Source organism: Syngnathus acus, chromosome 23, assembly GCF_901709675.1.
Source record: "Syngnathus acus chromosome 23, fSynAcu1.2, whole genome shotgun sequence".
NCBI classification, from domain to species: Eukaryota; Metazoa; Chordata; class Actinopteri; order Syngnathiformes; family Syngnathidae; genus Syngnathus; species Syngnathus acus.
The window spans coordinates 5,770,045-5,789,226 of record NC_051107.1 but is presented as its reverse complement, the minus strand read 5'-3'; the positions used below and the strand labels follow the sequence as shown (position 1 = coordinate 5,789,226).

The window sequence follows — 19,182 nt, the reverse complement described above, 5'->3', positions numbered from 1 at the left end:
CCACTGGGAGATGTTTGGATAAATGATGTGCTCATCTTTGGATAATGGCATTTTCCATTCCATAGATGAATCGATATTTTCTTCAATCATGACTGTATAGAAATGAAATGAAGCCATATATGTTTCTAAAAATATCAGGGGAAAATCACAAGTGCTAACCTTGGACGATATATACGTTGTACTTAATAATATGATGACGACGATGATGATGATGATTTGCTGTTACCAGGCAACCAGGACTTAACAAATGCGTTTTAGCGGATCCACACTCGTTTCATGCGTGGATTCATCGAGTGCTGCCCACCTCATCATGTAGCAGGTGCAACTCATGCGCAACAAATGTGTACGGAAACAAATATACGGCGAGTAGATGACGTGGCTTTACGCCTTTTACATTCACTTATTGACTGGAGGAAAGGGAATAATCGATGAAATGATGGAAGGTGGATAGAAAGGAAGAACAAAAGGAGGATGGTCGAAAGGAGGGAGGAAACAAGTATGGAAGGAACAAGGAAGGAAAAAAATATAAAAAGTCAAGAAGGGAACATGAAAAGTATGAAAGGGAGAAAGGATGGATGAAGGAATGGACGATAAATGGAAGGAAATAAGGATGGATGAGAAAAGGAAGGGAGGGAGGGAGGGAGGAGGGGTGTAAGAATAAAACGGTAATAATTTCATTTTATTTGAGGGGACAGGGGTTTTGCGGGAGGGATATTGCCCTGCGATTTTCCCGATTTGTTTGTGCAGGTTGTTTTGTAGCTGTCACTCAACACGGACTCCTCCTCCAAGTGTTGCGCGAGGAGCCACGCGCGCCTCCGCAGAGCGTCGGGCAGAGGGAGGGAGGGAGGGTCGCAGGCAAACTAAAGTTTCGTGTGCTCCGCTGCCGGCCCGTGTCGCAGCAACGCGGGGCAATGACGCACAGGGCTCCGTGAAGAGCCCACCGAGCTCGCATGGCTTCTTTTTAAGAGTCGCGCAGGCAGCCACGAACGAGCGCACGAACGCACGCACGCGTGCCCAGCAGTATGCGGCGCGGCGATGGCAGGCAACGCTGTTGAGAGCACCGCGGTGAGGACGCTGGAGGACCTAACGCTCGATTCCGGTTATGGTGGCGCGGCGGACTCGGTCCGGTCGTCCAGCGTGTCGCTGTGCTGCTCCGACCCGCCCCTGCAGTCCCTCTCGCACGGCGGCAACCGCTGGCATCTGACGGGATCCATGCACAGCCGACAGAACAGCTTGGACACGGTCAACACCGTGCTGGCCGAGGACACGGAGGCGCTGGAGTGCGCGAGCCAGCTGTGCGCCAAGCTCCCCGAGCCGGAGGAGGTGCCGTGGAGCCTGGTCGAGGTGGAGGGCGCGCTGCGGCGGCGGCCGGGACCCGGGCCGGAAGAGGAGCCGCCGCTGCCGCCGCCGTCCCCGGAGGTGCTGGCGCGGCTCTCGGTGCTCGTCAGCCGCGCGCTGGTGCGCCTGGCCCGGGAGGCGCAGCGGCTCAGCCTGCGCTACGCAAAATGCACCAAGCTGGAGGTGCACAGCGCCGTCAAGGTGGTCCTCTCCTGGACCATCTCCGTCAACTGCATCGCGGCCGCGCTCAGCGCCTTGTCCCTGTACAACATGAGCGCCGCCGACAAGTTGGGTCGCGGCAAATCAGCGCGCTGCGGGCTCGTCTTCTCCGTGGGCAAGTTCTTCAGGTGGATGGTGGACAGCCGCGTGGCGCTGCGCGTCCACGAGCACGCCGCCATCTACCTGACGGCGTGCGTGGAGAGCCTCTTCCGGGAGGTTCTCGGCCGAGTCCTGCGCAGTGCGCTGCTGCAACGGGACGACGGAGCAGCCGACCTCAGCCTGGAAGCTTTGGAGCAGGCCGTGGCTGCGGACTCGGAGATCTGGGGGCTGCTGCAGCCCTGCCAGCACCTCGTCTGCGGGAAGAACTCCAGCGGTAAGTTCCCACCTTCAGGGGGTGAAGTACCCAGGTACTGAAAACTTGTAGTTTCCATAGTCCTGGAAAATTCCTGGAATAGTTGAAGGACTAAAGCCAAATGGTCAGAACTTGGGTGCAATGCAACTAAGACCTTCCAAAAATTCCTTGTTCTGAGGGAAGTTGCTATTAACACTTCCCGTCTCTGTAGCGCAATCGTTTTTAGATTACATACTGTGTAATAGAAACGGAATTTCCTCTGGGGACATCTAAAAGGGGCAAATGATCCAATTATCCTCATTAATTGTGCGCATTCATTTAGTACTAACGATGTCGCGGTTTGATCATTTGGCAAATGTGCGTGTTCATTTGGGACGCAAATGCTAATCTGCCTAATTACAATTAACGTGATGATGTCTTTCCAACAGGTGCACGTTTTGCAGAAACGTTCAGAATTCGTCACGATCACGTCTCATTTGTTGCGACCTTCCCCAAGGAGGTGTCGGGCGCGGGACGGATGACACGCCAGCCAAACGTTCTTGCGTAGCCGCTCCATTAAATTAGCAGCGGGACGTCTCCTCCGCCTGCTCCCGTTTCCATCGGTCATGATGCCGTCCGCCACGGGAGGTCGGGGCGAGCGCATTTGCATAATTCTTCCCGATCATAAGCCTTTTGTTGTCCTCGCCATTATTAGGCGCCCTCCGAGCTCGAGGCCGGCCGGCCGGCTGACAAATGGCCGTCATTCCGCCGGCTGTGATGAATTTTTATGCGGTGGGTAATTTCATGATAGAAGACAGATTAAGCCGGATGGCAAAGTTGTTTCTTTTGTTTTATGAGCCGCATCCCGTTGACCTTTGTTTTCTTTTTGCGCCCTCCGGTTTGTATTCCAAAATGGCTGCTCGGAAAGTAGTAAAACCAGCTCTCTGCAGATGGATTTTCAATCTCAGGAGCTCAAGGACGGCTCTTCTTCTTCGTCTTTGTGCTTTGGAAAATGCCGATTCGGCGAATATGTGTTTTTATGGCGGTGACAAAAGTTAGCTCGTACCTTTTGACAAACACTTGTTGAGTCATGACATTTTCCGTGTTGCCACAGTTACCTTGGAAAAGTAACACCTGCTGATTTATAGTTAAATAAATCAATAAGGGTTTTTCTAGATTCATCTGGAGCTAGCTCATCTTATTTCGGACCTTTTGGGTGATCTTCTTGAGCATTTTGTTGCAGCATTTGGTCACGGATAAACTCAGATTAGCCCAAATGCTAACATGGAGATACAGCTTTGCTTTCATGTTGCGTCTGATTAAAAAAAATAAATTCCGGGTCGCTGTCCTCTGTGAGCTTTTGGAAGGCGACAGGACCGCCGGCTGCTGCTTTAATTAACGAGGGCGAGCGCGGGGCGAGTTCCCGGCGCCTCTGGGGAGAACCATCTGGCGGCACCACCGCGCAAAATAGGCCAGTGAGATGCGCTCGATGGAGAAGCGCATGCAGAGGCGGCCACTCGGCCATGCATTTCGTAACCATTATGCTGCAAAGGGGAACTCTGTCCAAATCTGCAGCCGCCTCTGAATTTCACCAGATCCGTTCACTTGCGGCGTTTCAACAAAAGCGACGACAGACGCCTCTGTGGCATGAGCAGCAAAAAATCAAAAATGTTTGGGCTCCTTCTCAGCCGACAGTGTCATGATCCAAAGAGGCGTCTTTTCTCTGACCTGCATTTTGCTTTTAGTTTCTTTTTTTTTTTCCTTCTAGTCCTTTTTTCTGTAAGTGGATGAGTCAGACACGTTCCACTTGAAACTGGCTGCGAGGTTTCCGTATGGGCCTGGTATTGCAACCTAAACAATGGCGGCGGCTATCTTTAGTAGGAAGGTGATGAAAGCAATGACGAAAATTCCAATAACAATACAGAGGGCCCATCTGTCTGTCTTTTTTTTTTTTATAGCAATTTGAATAAATCTGTGTCTCTTTCTTACTTTGTGTATGAAATTGCTAGCGGTGGCTATCGTAAAAAAAAAAAAAAAAAAGGAGCTAACTGCCTAAACGGGCTGCTGCAGAATCCAAATATAATTTAGAAATCTCTAAATATATTATATATTGCCGAATTAGATGACAGAATAGCGAGGATATTCCCCCCCCAAACGTTGTGCAATGCCAGAGGTGCTGATCCAAATTTGTTCCCTCCTTTGTGGTTTGCATGTCAGGCGTGACGCCTGCCACTCGCGGTGTGGTCTTGACGTCCCATTTGTGTCAGGAGTCCTCTCGCTGGATTCCTGACACTTTGGCTTCCCCCCCTCCGCTCGCTCGTGCCACGAAGAATTCACCAGCCAGCTCCTTTATTATTTCACACACACACACACGCTCGCCGGAGACGTCAAGCCTTGACAGCCTCCTACGGGCTCGCTGATGTGTCTACTCGAAATTTAGAGGAGCAATATTTGAGTTGAGTCTGCAGGATTCAAATGGGATTCTCTCTCTTCCGTCAGTATTGATACCAGTAACACATTAGCATCCATCTCTCTCGAGCACACTCTCTCTCTCTCTTTTCATCCATCTCATGCATAAATCAATGCACCACTGTATGACACGACCACCGTGCATCCCGCCGTGACTGTGTAAACGCGTGCGTGGGCGCTCGCTCGGTGATTCAGCCGCGGATGAGGTCACAAGCGAGTGTAAACGGCGCCGCGGAGCATGACGAGCTTGCCCGCGGCCCGTCTAGCGAGGCGCTGGCGTGCCGGTTAGCGGTTATAGACGTCCTCGACTGGATTCTGGGGGCTTTGCAAAAGTAGGCCAGCTCGTAGCCGAGACCGCCCGTGACCCAAGAAGTTAGCCAGAGGCGCCTTCGGAGACGTTCAAATCCAGCCGACCTTACAAAGTTGCAGGGTGAAAAGGTGATGAAGACCATTTCAAATTAGAAGTCAAAGTGATGACGTCATGTTGGCGCATACTCAAAGGCAGATCGAATGCTACTACGACGCCCGAATAGTTTGGCAAATGTCAAATCGGCGTTAAAGCAAAAAACGATTCGCATCAAAGTTGCGCATAAAACGCCGTCTCGTCAGCAAAAGTTTGTTTTCTGCACTTTTGGGTTCAAAGGAGGTCATTTGACTGAAGCCAGCCCATCTGCGACTGCTGAATGATTTTTGTTTTTGGAGTTAATTGCTTGGTATTACTTTGAAATATGACACGGAGCCACGCAATCCGTCAAATCTGCCGTTGCGCTCGTGTGAGCGAGCTTATATGAAAACTAATGAAGCCGTTTTGATTAGATTTTTGCAGCCTGCTAGATAATCACCCCGAGAGCCATCCATTCGCGAGTGGAAATGATCCGGAATGTTTTTGTGTGAGAATCCCAGAAAAAGGATCCGGGAATTTCCCCTAGGAGTGCCAACATCCGCTAAATCTCAACTGAATATTTCAAATGAGCTTGTTTGAACAAAATCGTTTGTAACTGTCGTGCGGATCACAACGTTACGAATAAATTTGATTGGGAAGCGCATCCCGCCGCCCACTCGAAGAAGAGACGAGGAGGCCGAGCGAGCGTTTGTTTCCGCCTGGCAAAACGGGGATAATCACGGTGGGCAAATGAGCCGAGTCCCGAGCGCCCGGGCCCTCGTCGACCGCCCCGGAGCGACCCCGTGACAAGCTTGATGGATGGCGCCGCTCGCCGAGCTCAATCCCAGAGGAAGCTTTCGGAATACGATGGCGGCGCTCTGCGGGTGGTCACGAGACCGACGAAACGGGAAGGAACAAAGGCGGAGCTTTATCCGGCGAGGGTCAGCGGGTGAACGTGTTTGTTTCAGCCCATGATGTGTGAGCTCATGTGAGAAATGAGGTGGCGCCAGGGGGCAAAGGTCACTTTCAAAAATCCAAAGGGGGTGTGAATGAATAACTTTGGACAACGATTATCATCGTGCGGCACGAGACTTGAATAGACTCAAGCGGATGTCAAACGCTGTGGAAAAATCATTGAGATCGCAGCGGGCGGGCCTGCATTGCCCACTTGGCACGTGTGGCTCATCTCTGGACACCAAAACAATTCGCAACAATCATCAATTAAACTTTTTTTTTCTTGCCACTGTGTTGCCATGGCAGCACTCTGAGCCGTGCTGTGGTCACAGCATATATTAGCCCCCCCCCACAAAAATATTATTGGTAAATAAAAATTTGAGTGGCAACCCGGTTAATGTGCTCACCAGTTGGCCCACACACACACAGAAATGCACAAGAGCGCTAATCTCATGGCATGACATCATCCAATCCAGCTACAACACGACACGTTTTCCTGGGCTGGCATCCAAAATGCGCTGTATTCCAAATTGATTCCGGCCCGAGAACAAGCTCCCTTGTGGAAGTTGACTTCATTTGTTTGTTTGTTTTTTCTGTGCCTTAAATAGTTTGAAGAACGTCCCCACTGATTTGACAAAATATAGTAGCTGTTGCCAAGTGTGGGGCCCATGGTGGTTTTTGGGACATTTGAATGGAAATTCATAATTACCCGCCATGTTAATTATTATTTTTTAATGACTTTGTGAATATGTTTCTGAACACGTTATATGCAAATAGTACTCTCTTGTATCAGTGGCGAATATTTGGGGATTTCAATAAGGCACCTGGGACAACTACGGGGGTCCTCAGTACCCGGAAGTAGTTGACAGTGAGCGGGAGTTTCGCCGTGTGTAATTGACGCTGTTGTGTGTGTTTCAGGTGAGTAAAGTTGTTGAAAAGATGATGATCACAACTTGCAATACTGCTGGTAGTCTGAGCTAATTATTGTTTTAGAATATGAGACATACGGTTGTACAATGTATAATTTTGCGTATAACATGGACAGTGTGTGATGTTTCTAACGGATTCTCGGTACCCGGAAGTAGCTGACAGTGACCGCTGTTGTGTGTGTTTCAGTCAATTTATTATTTTAACAACAAACCCCGCATGCGTGGAGTGATTCGCGTCCATGCGTGGAGCGACACAAGTAACCAATTTGTTTTCAATTCACTCGCGCTAAAAACTTGCTCATTTGAAATGGATAATATTTGACATTTTCATGAATTATGGAATGTTTTTCCATAAATGTTTGAACCAAATTGACTTTTTCCCAAGCATTTTCTTATTCATGATTAGTAATGTTTGCATAAGTCGTGTTTTTAGAGTCATAATTTCTTCCTCTACGATTTTTCCTCTTGAACGTAAGTGCATACACGGCACCCCACCGCCCCTAGAGGCCAAGGCGTGCATAGCAGTAACAGTCCTTTTTATTTGTATTCATCCTTTTGTACTGTTGCTATATTATATCAATTGATGTTGTTACTAATCTTTCAAGTTCTATTTTGAAAATTGGCAGTTGAATATATCGTATCTTTTGAAATTAATTGTGATTTCAATATCAATCTGAATAATGGTGATTTTTATTCAGTCCATAATTGAGTAAACATCCAATTGTTGTCAGTTGGGCCTTCAGAAATAACCTTGGCAAAAGAGCCGCATGCTGCTTCACCAACTTGTTCTTCTCATTTGGTCCCACGGTCGGAATTCATTGCGAACAAGGCCAAGCGCCGCCTTCTCTGAATTGATGGAATTTTTGAGTGTGTGCGTATTAATATTGATGCGTTGCTGATGAGCTTTCCTGACTCACTAACATTTGGAAAGGTCGTAACCCAGGGGAGATGATGGCCATCGTCCCCGTCGCTTGCCGTAAGATTCCGGGTCCTTCCAAGCCAAACGTCTTTCTCCGTTCCTGCTCATTTCTGACCTTGCTGAAATTTACTGAAGGTGCTTCCCGGCGTTTGCATCGGCATTGGTATTCCGCTCTCCTCTCGGGCGCCTTCTCCGTATCCGCGGGGAGGCGAGTCAATGTCTTTTTTTTTTCTCCCTCCGGGAGATAATTGAAGGCCGGAACGTTTTATTTGCTGTGCTCGGACAGTCTGACGTTCTTGTCCTGTCGCATCGCAAATCTCGACATTTATCATTTTCTCCGTGGCACGGCCTCGACCTTTCTCTTTTCTGTCTTTGTTTTCTCAGCTTCTCTCTGATGTTAACTTCATTCGGAACAATGTGGGCAATGCTCAGCCCATCAACAACAACAAAAATCCCCCACTTTGCGTCCACTCGTGTGAAAACGTTTCCAGCGTCCTCAAATAAACACTCGCTCTGCCAGCAAGTTGACAAATGCTCTCCGGGGAGAACAAGCTGTGCACTTTTTGGCGCCGTTGCTCGCTCTCGCTGCCAGATGCTAAATGGGCTCTCCTGCAAGAAGGCGTGCGCAATATTCCGGAAATTAGCATGACGGATGTCACGCGGCCAATGCTCGTCCATCACTGCTTAATGACTGCAACTTTCCCGGTTTTTATTAATGTTGACTCTTTTGCATCTGACTTTTTTTTTTTTTTTGCATTGTGTGTGTGTTCTGTCATTATCTAAGCGAGCGCGAGTGACCTGGTTGAGCGCGAGGCCCTGTTGTGGTCAATGGCGGTCAATGGACTAATGAATGGCGGTTGCGATGGTATAAATCGGGTCGCAGCCGCCAACGATCGCCCGCTCGCAACACGATGACGTCAGGATTGCTCATTGCATTGCGTCTTAGTTTTGCATCATCACTGTGTGGTGAAATTGAATGCGCACTTGGGATTAAACTGACGTTTTTCTGGCTGTTAAGGGACGACATCATAAGTGATTCATTCGTCTTATTTCCATTTAGCGAGCGAGGCTGCTAATTCCATTGTCTTTGATGCTAACGATAAACTTGTGTGCGTCAGCAAGCCTCGCCGACACCCGCTAAGAGGCATATCTCACCGCCTCCTCTCTTATCGCTCCTTGCTTGGCTTTCTTTTTTGTAGGAAGAGATGCGTCGCAAAGACAACAAGCGATGTAAAGATATGGGTGGCTGCGGAGCGCAGCTTGTGCAGGCGCTGAATTTACAATCTGTCGCACTGCAACACGGATGACATGGGGGCTCGCTGTAGCGCAAAAACAATCAAGTGTTTTGCTCCCCGGGCCGGCAGTCCATATTTCACCGCCGTAAAGCCCGGTTATTTATCAGCACGGGCTGCCCCCTTTTGGCTCGGAAGACTCTGCGCCGGGTGGGCTCGAGGGTTGATTCAGAGATGCTTTGGAACGTGTTGTTATTGGCGCCCTCGTGTGGACACCGAAGGAATTGCAGTATCGATTTTCTTCGTAAGTGAGCAGGTGAGCGGCAAGCATTTACGCGGTGCCGCGCTGATCTCGTGCAGTGAAAATGGGCGCTGCGCGCGGGAGTCATTATTGATCGGAGCGTTCGCCGGCTCGGTTGATCGGTCGCGATGGCACAAATCGATGGGGCGCATCGTGTCGGGAGCGGACGCCGCCGGCCTGCGGGCAGCCGTCATCGATCACGATGCCGCGTCATGTTTTCAAAAAGCCCTAATTTGAAACTTGATCACCAACCCTCACCAGATTGCAAAAATCCAAGTTAGTTGGAAGATTCATTGGCAGCATTTCTATTGACTTGTTGTCGCGTGTTGGAGGAGGGGAAAAAAAAACACGAGTGGGGAAGTGTCCAGTCGTCCTGCTCTTTTTTATTCTTTCTTGAGGAATAATGAGTCAAGGTGTGAACAATGAAGCCGAGGTATGAAAAGTGTCGCTTGACGTCGATTCTGCAAGTGACTCACGGCAGTTTAGCAAGGAGAAGAAATAAATCGCTTCTCCTCATTTTGGGAAATTCCAATGTGGTGGCAACGCCATCTTTATTTTCTTTTTGCGTGCGCCTGCATGTGCGAATGTCCTCAGCTGCTCTCCTGGCTCATGTGCGCCGCGTGCGCCTGACCCACTTCCCCGATCGGCCGCACACTCCAAACCTCAAAACAATAAAAAAAAATAAAAAAAAAACTCAGTCCCTGTGGTAGGAGTCATCACGACAATTAAAGTCAAGTTGGAAAAAAAGACATTCGGGAAATTACATCGTCTATTTTAAAGTCTATAGAATGTTGCAGGGATTGGATTTGGGTTCTCGTGCAGGGAAAAAAAATAAAAAATAACCCGACGTGCCAGTTTGACACGGCTTCCTCCACTCCGCTGTCACATCATGGCCGTCCGATGGAATGCACACCTGACACCTCCATTAAGGGCCCGGCTGACGGGCTGCGCCGTCACCCGCAATTTCCCCGGGGATCGTCACGGTGACAGGAAGTGGCAGGCCGGGACACTGGCCCCCCCCCCGTGACCCCGACCTTAACCTCCTCCCTCGACCTCAGTCAGCATCTTAGCTGTCAGGGGCGTTGCCGCCCACGCCGCCGCCACCGCGGTGCTGACAGCGGCCAAAAGAATATGAAGGTCTCGGCCGCTGTCAAGACTTAGCTTAGCTCGTAGCTCGAGGGAGCTTCTGTTTTCATTGCTGTGCAAAATGATTACTCCAGGTAGGTGGACACTAGAAAATGAAAATGACCTGATGGCACAAGTTGACGTTTTGGAAAGGAATTTCTCTTCGGGTCGTTTCTTCACGTTACGCCGCCTCGGCGGTGTCGGCCATCGCAGCTGCGAACTCGGCAAGCGGCCAAGCTGGGTGACCGATGGTGCGTTGACCTGGAAGCGCCAAAAGCCGCCGCTGCCGTCCCGAATGTGCCAGAACGTGTGCAATTGTGTCAGGACAATTGTCGCCGCACTTTGCCGGCGCCGCCTTTAGGGCGCTGGAAGGTTTTTTTGACCTTTATGTCAACTGCACCATTTTCAACACTTTCCAATTGCCGTTTTATTTTCTTTGGGTCGCTTACGAGTCAGCAAAATAATCGCTAACGATATCGTAACGATGCTCTAACGATTGCGTGGACGAAAATCTTTCAACGTGTGCTCTCGCTTCCTGTTTTGCTTTCATCACGGCAGCAAATGACTCAGGCCTGAAACATTCATTGAAATGAGAATTGGCCCAAAAAGAATGCATTGATTTTTTTATTTTGCGGGACCGCGTTGTGCCCAAGCACGCGTGCAGCTGTGTGGTTTCATTTTTTTTTTTTTTTTGCTTCCCTTACACTAAGGCCTGCTGAGCCAATCACAACCCAATCGCCTGTTGCCATGGCGACTACCTGTTAATATTCTGGGAGAGTTTTCTCACCGGTGAGGAGGGATTGCCGCACTCCTTCAGAAGAGAATCGATTCCTGCAGGTGGAAAAAAAAAAAAAGGGCCACCCGTTTGATTCGGCGGCTCATCATCAATGTGGCCTAATTGACCTTGACCAGGATTATGGCCTGGCTAATCCCACCCAAAATGGACTCCTGCCTTTTCCTTTCGGCTTCATCCCCACATCAATGACAAAGTGCATTTTCATTGAGCGACGTGAAATCGTGTTTGACCCACTAAAAATGTTTACGCTTACGCAGGTGTGCTGAGCCTACCCGAGAGTCTGAACCTCCACCGGGATCAGCAGCAGCGCTCGGGTCACGGCTGCCTCACGCCGGCCGAACTGCGCACGTTGGAGCAATCGTTGCTGGCCACGCGTGTTGGAAGCATCGGCGAGCTGAGTGAGTATCACGCACCATCTGCAGGCGGGACATCTATTTTTGATGATCCTGGACTTGATAGGCCTCATTTTTCTTGACGTGACACGTTGGAAATGAAGTTAAGGTGGAACAGAAGCGGCCAGCAAGACCCCGTTCCTTCCTTCAACACGAAACGCCCCCGAGTGCCGATTTGAACGCTCTTCAGACATCTTTGTTTTCTTGGCCTGAAGTTTGCTCAGCCTGCGTCCTCCACAAAAATCTTTTTGGCATGTGTCGGAAGGGCGGCCTTCCAGGAGCGATAGCGAGGACGACACAAGCGGCGCCGGCCTCGCTTGCCAAGGATTCACTTTAAACAATGAATCCATTAATCCTAAACTCGAAGGTCCTCGTTTTTTCAAAATAAACACCAAACAGGGATATTATATTATTTGCTCATTTGCATATTTCATCAGCACAGAGGAGAAAGTCGTGAGTCCTTCCGACAGGGAAAAACAAAAAGATATGGTTTCCCGTGTGTGTGTGTGTCTGTGTGTGGTTTGCTGAGCTCATCACAGCATAGACCCCCCCCCCCCCCTGTCAAAAAAAAAAAAAGAAATAAGCAACGACAGCAGAGGAATTAATGAAGCAACACAAAAGCGCTTCATCAAGGGAGGCATTAGCAGTTTGTCTCGTTAAAAATCAAAGTTGTTATTTGCAGACGCGCTTTGGGGACACCCCCCCCTTCCCCTGCCACTTCTCAGCTCGCCAGGCGTGGACGCCTTCTAGGAATCTGGCTTTCTCCCTTTTCTTTTATGCTCTTTATCTCCTCGCCGACCGAGGCCGCTTCCTGGAAAGCGGGCGTGACAGCCAACCTTCAGCAATGACAAGAATTAAAAAACAAAAGATCAGATACGTCATGCAAGCCTTCATTTGCAGCTGAATTGCATACAAAAGTCCAAGCGCGTCATAAGATGGCCGTCCAACACATTAAAAAAAAAAAAAAAAAAGATAACATTGGAGAAAATGCCATGTTGCATGAAATTTTTTTTTTGTTCTCGCAGGCGATTTGGTGTCGCGGGCCATGCACCACCTGCAGCCGCTGCACGTGAAGAACAGCAGCACCGGCAGCCCGCTCCACCACCACCACCACTATCACCACCACAAGATGGCCGCCGCCACCGTCAGTAGCAGCAGCAGTGGCAGCGGCAGCTCGGGCGTGGCGGCGACTTGCGGCGGCGGAGACGTCCACTGGGAGCCCGAGGCGCTCTACACCTTGTGCTACTTCATGCACTGCCCACAGGTGGAGTGGGAGAACCCCAACGTGGAGCCCTCCAAGGTCACCCTGCACACCGAGAGGTACGAGCGCACGTTGCCACTGGTGGAGCTAGAGGGGGGGCTCTGAGGTCCCTGGGGAAATAAATCCTAGCACCGCCAGTGCACATTGCAGCACATCATGTGCTTTGTTTTGGTCTGACTTATTGAAGTATCTTTAAATTATGGAGGAAGGAAGGCTTTCCCTGTTTTCCTTCCCATGTTTGCAGTCCATTGATAGAAGAGCAGAGAAGGAGGATGTGAATGCTTGATTCCACGAGGCGCCTGCGTAAAATGAATTGAACATGAGGAAAAAAAAGGATGGAGGGCAATTCCAGATGAGGCCCGGCCTACTTCCAGCTCGACCTTGTTTGAACCCTGACCATACCCAAATAGCCGCGCTAGCACGTTGCTACATGTTGCTCATTGCGACCAAAAAAAAAAAGCTTCAACCAACTAAAAAAAAGCTAACCTATTCTAACCCTGGTCAGCCAAGAAAGTAAGTCGGTAGCTTTCCTCCCAAAACAACAATTTAGAATTATCGGACAAAAGTAGAGATTTCGCGCCTGCTGAAATATGAAGCCCAGCTCAGTTTGATTGAGGGCTGCTCGTAAGAGTTTTAGCATCTCTCTCTTCCCCCTCACAGCAAGTCTAAATCAATTTTATGAGCTTGGCTCGGCCTTTATAGAGACGTGTAATGAGCAAGTGGATGCGGCGCGATTTACGCCAGGCGCGGCGCCGGCGCTATTGACGCGTGCGCTGCGGCCCCCTCAGGCCCTTCCTGGTGATGCCGCCGCTGATGGAGTGGATCCGGGTGGCGGTGGCCCACGCCGAGCACCGCCGCAGCCCGGCCGTGGACAGCGACGACGTGCGGCAGGCCGCCCGACTCATGCTGCCCGGCGTCGACTGCGAGCCCAGACAAATCAAGTCAGCCCGCCGGACCGGAGCGACCCGACAATAGACGCTTTGGAAATTCACAATCTTTCCGTTTTGGATGGTGTGTAGAGCAGAGGATTGTTTCTGCGGCACCCGCAAGCTGGACGCCGCCTCCACGGAGGCCAAGTTCCTGCAGGACCTGGGCTTCCGGATGCTCAACTGCGGACGCACCGACCTGGTCAAGCAGGCCGTCAACCTGCTCGGACCCGATGGCGTCAACAGCGTCAGCGAGCAGGTACTAAACGGGGCTCTTCCTTGAATCCTCATCGCATGGAAGGGGGAGGTCATCGTCGCCCGTCACTTCTTTTGGCACTTTCTTTTTGGCACCGCCAAGAGTTGAGAGCGAGAAGCATCTTCTGGCGCCGCCTGCCAACATACGCGGTAGTCTCCCACGCGAGCAAGTGCTTGTTTGTCTCTCTCAGTTTTTGTTGCCAGCCTTCGCCCAATCAACCCTTTGCTTAAAATAAGCAAAAATCAATTTGACAAGTGAAAAAGTCCTACTTTTAAAAGAAGCATTTTACAGGGTAAAAAGTTCAGATTCAAAGACAAATAATGAAACTATTTTACAAGAAAAAGATCATTAAAAAAGTATTTTAAATTCAACGTGACCATTGTGTTCCAGGGAATGACGCCCCTGATGTACGCGTGTGTGCGCGGGGACGAAGCCATGGTCCAGATGCTCCTGGACGCCGGCGCCGACGTCAACGGCGAGGTAAGCGACTCCCGGCCGTGCTTTCACTGGCGCATGATCGTAACGAAATTGCTGTGGCGCCTCTGCGGGCCTTTTTCTTGCTTGTTTATTTTGCTGCTCATCAATAATGCATGCTCATCATTCCCGGAGAGAGCTCGCGTGCGCGCGTGTGACTCATCTAATCACCGCAGTCCAGAGTGCACGCTGCCGCACGTTTCATGAACGAGTCCGCGGACGTCCATTTTCATGAACGCTCCTCGTCAACCTTGACGTCACCTGTCCAAAGCGCCACCTCACCTGAAACACAATCTCTCAAAGTTTGATGAAAGAAAATGAGCTTGAAGTGGCCATAACTGCTCATTTTCAAAAAAAAATCCCCCAAAGCAAACTCGCGAGACTTTTCTATCAGCTTTTCTAACCAAAACGACGCTTCTTTCTGCAACCGCCTGCTAGCGCCGGCCGCCGTTAACTTGTGTAATGTGACTCTCCCAGGTGCCCGCCACAGTGCGCAAGCACCCGTCCGTTTATCCCGACGCACGCGGCGGGACGCCGCTCACGTTCGCCGTCTTGCACGGACACGCACCTGTCGTGCAGGTAGTGACGGCCCACCCCTCGATGGAAAAAAAATAATAAGGAATGCAATCAATAATTGAGCTCAATGGATTCATGCGCACCACATTCTAAATCAACCTGTTGTGTGTCCATAACTTCATACACACTAACGTCAGTGCTTCCAGAATATTCCAGAAGTGTGGAAAAATGCCCACGTCTGACCCCCATTTTTGACCCCCACTCCTCCTTCCCTGTTGCTCCCTTAGCTGTTGCTGGACAACAGCGCCGGCGTGGAGGGTTCGCTGCAGGACGGCGCCGACAACTACACGGAGACGCCGCTCCAGCTGGCCTCGGCCGCGGGTGCGCATGAAAACATTGCGAAATTTGTCTGAAATCTTGCCCTCTTGAAGTTGACGTCGTCCCATGCAGGCAACTTTGAGCTGGTGAGTCTGCTCCTGGAGCGAGGTGCCGACCCGATGATCGGCACGGCGTGTCGCAACGGCATCTCGTCGGCGCCGCTCGGCGACATGAACTCTTTCAGCCTGGCGGCGGCGCACGGACACAGGTGGCACCTTTTAGCCGAATATTCCACCTTGAGTTTCCTAAAATGACAGCGGTCCGCTTTGTTTGTAGAAACGTGTTCCGGAAGCTGCTGTCCCACACGGAGAAGGACAAGGCCGACGTCGTTTCCCTGGAGGAGATCCTGGCCGAGGGTTCGGCGCCGTCGGCGCAGAAGGCGTCGGCCTCGCACGCTAACGGCGGCGGCACGTTGCGAACAGGAAAGGCCAAGCTGCGCGCCCTGAAAGAAGCCATGTACCATAGCGCCGAGCACGGCCATGTGGACATCACCATCGACATCCGCAGCTTAGGTCAGACTCACGCATGCATGCCACACCTCAACGTTTTCGTGCTTTGACTTGAGAGTACGAGTGAACAATTTCGTCTTAGCTTCATGCTAACAGGCATGAAGCTAACTTCTAAGCATCAAAAACGGTGGCGCAGCTCCTGCAGATAGACAATTGAACCATTCCTCTCAATGGGGAAAGATGATTCGAGATACGTGCAAGGCACGGCATGAATCCACTTGTAAGTCAAGGCAGCGCCGTCATCAATAAGTGAGCGCCGCTCTGCCACATTTCACAAGCTTCATTCTCCACCTGACATAAGCGACACTCTCAAAACATTCTCTCCTTCATCCGAGGGGGCCAAGCTTTTCAAAGTCACATTTTTTAAATTTCTCATTCTAGTAATGCTCATGAAATGTTGATTTATTTTCCTAACCAAGCAAGCCTGTATATCTAATCCTCGATTCATGTAAAATGATGGAGTCTCTCCCATCACGCGCGTCCAGGCGTTCCGTGGACGCTGCACACGTGGCTGGAGTCGCTGCGGGCGGGCTTTGCGCAGCAGCGCCGTCCGCTGATCCAGGCTCTGCTTAAGGACTTCTGCTGCATCCGCGAGGACGAGTACACCGAGGAGCTGCTCACGCACGGCCTGCCCCTCATGTTCCGCATCCTCCGATCCTGCAAGGTCCTCCGGCCGCCGCTTGGCTTTCAAATGTTTTGTAAATTTGAGCGCTCCCATCCTTGCTGACTGCGGAAATGTGCGCGTGTGTAGAACGAGGTGATCAGCCAGCAGCTGTCTGTCATCTTCACGCAGTGCTACGGTCCCTTCCCCATCCCAAAGCTCACCGAGATCAAGAGGAAGCAGACCTCGCGCTTAGGTGACACCCTCAAAATGCAACTTGTTTGTTGTGGCGGGCTGACGACTTGAACTGCTTATTTTTAGCTTTCCGTCAAATGTTAAAGCTTTTAAGATGCGCATCAAATGTCACTGCGCTCTTTTGCGACAAAATTACACCCCCCCCCCCCTCAGATTTTCTCCGATTATGTTTGACATTTATTTTACTTTTTTGAAATATGAATCCGACTGCGCTGAAGTGCTCTCCAGCTGGATCCAGTACGAGAATACACCTGAATTTAGTTCTTTACTGTCGTGTTTGAAGGAAAATGTGGTTTGAAAAAAAGCCAAGAAAAGCTCATGGCTGCGCTGTAGCACCCCCTACCGTTTGAATGTCTCATTGCACTTTAATTCAACCCCTGATGACAATTTGGCTAAACGGCATGAAATTTGGTTGGCATGTCTGTTAGAAGTACACCTACAAAAAAAGTCTCAAGGATCGACGCCCAAAAAACAGGAAGTCCACCATTTTGGGCTGAAGTGTCCATTTTAGGGCGAGCATTTCCCAGCGTCCTTTAAAGACTTCTCCTCCAGATTCTGTCTGATTGCCACCAAATTTGGCTCACGCAGACCTGACAGATGGGTGAGAATTTCGATGGGTTTTTATGTTATTGCGTGTTGGCGGAGCATGGCACCAAATGTTGATGACTCACCCAAAAAGCAGGCCAAACAGCACAAGGCCAGAGAAGACACGGCATGCAGCTTTAATCTACTAATTGTTGTGTTTTCATTTTTCATAAAGCCACTCGGCGAGGCGTGTAACACCCGACGGAGCACGTTCGTTTAAGCTGCTGCCGCACTCAGCGTTCAGACGAGATGACTAATGAGGCGTTTTGTGTGCTGCTATCGGCAGACCCGCACTTCCTCAACAACAAGGAGATGTCGGATGTCACCTTCCTGGTGGAGGGGAAACCCTTTTATGCACACAAAGTTCTGCTTTTCACCGCATCGCCCAGGTAAAGGCTCTTTTTTTTTTTTTTCCATTATCATCTGCAGACTTAAACAAAATGGGTCAATTACTTCCAGGTTTAAATCGCTGCTGCAAAACCGACCGGCGGCCGAGAACACATGCATCGAAATCAGCCACGTCAAGTACAACATATTTCACGTAAGGCCTACTCCAAACCACTAGGGTGCAGTGTGGCAACCGGACACCTCAATAAATGTTTTTGTCTGTCCAGTTGGTTATGCAGTATCTTTACTGTGGGGGCGCAGAGTTCTTGCACATACGCAACACCGAAGTCATGGAGGTAAGAGGGCCTTGGCTTAGTTAGCTAGTGCGAGTTAGCATTTGTAACTGAGACGGCCGCGTGTGTCGCGCAGCTACTGTCTGCCTCCAAGTTCTTCCAAATCGAGGCCCTTCAGAGACATTGTGAGATCATCTGCTCCAAGAACATCACCACCGAGACCTGCGTGGACCTCTACAAGCACGCCAAGGTCAGACAACGGCCAATAGCAAAGCATTAGCGCTATCCTGCACGAAATGCTAATGTTGCGTTGATCTCTTGAAACGTCGCTCCGATCGCACAGTTCCTGGGCGCCTTGGAGCTGACGCGCTTCATCGAGGGCTACTTCCTGAAGAACATGGCGCTGCTGGTGGAGCTGGACACCTTCAAGCAGCTTCTGTACGAGGCCCCGCCGCCGGCTCCCTCCTCCCCAGACGGCCCCGCCCCCCCCTGCTCGGACATCCTGCACGACCTGGAGAAGACGCTGGCCTCTCGCGTCCACTCCATCCACCTGTCCACCTCCAAAGGCTCAGTGGTGTGACGCGCGCGCCACCATCAATGATCAGTAGCAAAGCCAGCAAAAGGAACCTTTTGGGCCAAACCTTCTGCATCTGGGACACTGTGTTACCAAACTCCTCCCACCCTGATTTTGTTTTGTTTTTTGCATGAGGCCCTTTTATGCACAGCCTTCCCTCTGAGGAAGTGGAGGACCCCACTGAAATAATGCAAAGTGTCATTAGATCCACGTTTGTCCAACTTTGTCATCTCTGGCTTGAATGTGCGCGTTGCACATTTGTAGCCGGCCGCCGTCCTGCTTTCGCGGCACATTTCCCCCCCCCTGTAATATTCTGGTGAGTTCAAGTCAAGCAAAATGATTGAAAAGGGATTGAAATGTGATGGGAAATACAATAGGTATTGATCAGCAGTTGTTCTTAATAAAGTGGCAGCGTGTCCAGTCCAGCAGACAACCAAAAACATAATAGTAATGCAGTACTGTACTACTATTGATTGTAGGCACTTGAATCGTGTAAATAGAAACAGAAATCCTATACTATTTCTTTATTTTCATACATATAGCCCCATAGATTTCATTTTAATCTATTTTGTTGATATGCATATAAAGAGGATGTTTAAAAAAAGATCAATGATGTAAGTCTGACTGAGACACAATGTGAGAAGCAAGGATGTAGTTGCACTCGTGCTACACTTTCCATGTTTCTGTGGGCAGACAATAAATGACCACATTTTCATTTATATGTTGCATTTAATTGTTTCCCCACGTATGATGTGCATAATATTTAAATGGGGCTTTGACTTCTCGATCTTTTTATTTTGCACCCTAACCCTGCAGTACTCCAAATGGTCTGTAGTCGGC

At 50.1% G+C, this 19,182-nt stretch overlaps 1 protein-coding gene and 1 long non-coding RNA gene across 4 annotated transcripts; both read left to right on the top strand.

The window, feature by feature from the left end:
* Window positions 1-800: 800 nt before the first annotated feature.
* LOC119117161 (ankyrin repeat and BTB/POZ domain-containing protein BTBD11-A-like) lies at window positions 801-19,061 on the top strand. Of its 3 annotated transcripts, XM_037243271.1 has the most exons (17): window positions 814-1,930; window positions 11,253-11,393; window positions 12,413-12,707; window positions 13,437-13,589; window positions 13,668-13,833; window positions 14,221-14,310; window positions 14,782-14,883; window positions 15,108-15,201; window positions 15,271-15,406; window positions 15,475-15,710; window positions 16,193-16,371; window positions 16,459-16,564; window positions 17,435-17,537; window positions 17,608-17,689; window positions 17,763-17,831; window positions 17,905-18,018; window positions 18,112-19,061. In XM_037243271.1, exons 1-17 carry the CDS (start codon window positions 1,036-1,038, stop codon window positions 18,346-18,348), a joined length of 3,198 nt encoding a protein of 1,065 aa, XP_037099166.1. In that variant the 5' UTR covers window positions 814-1,035; the 3' UTR covers window positions 18,349-19,061. The 3 variants fall into 3 exon arrangements, with proteins under 3 accessions (XP_037099168.1, XP_037099167.1, XP_037099166.1); XM_037243272.1 differs by lacking the exon at window positions 14,782-14,883 and having other exon boundaries at window positions 813-1,930; window positions 18,112-18,348; XM_037243273.1 differs by lacking the exons at window positions 17,608-17,689; window positions 17,763-17,831; window positions 17,905-18,018; window positions 18,112-19,061 and having other exon boundaries at window positions 801-1,930; window positions 17,324-17,450.
* On the top strand, window positions 12,739-12,972 carry LOC119117328. Its single transcript, XR_005096494.1, has 2 exons — window positions 12,739-12,819; window positions 12,920-12,972. It is a non-coding gene; the product is annotated as an uncharacterized LOC119117328 (long non-coding RNA).
* Window positions 19,062-19,182: the final 121 nt, after the last annotated feature.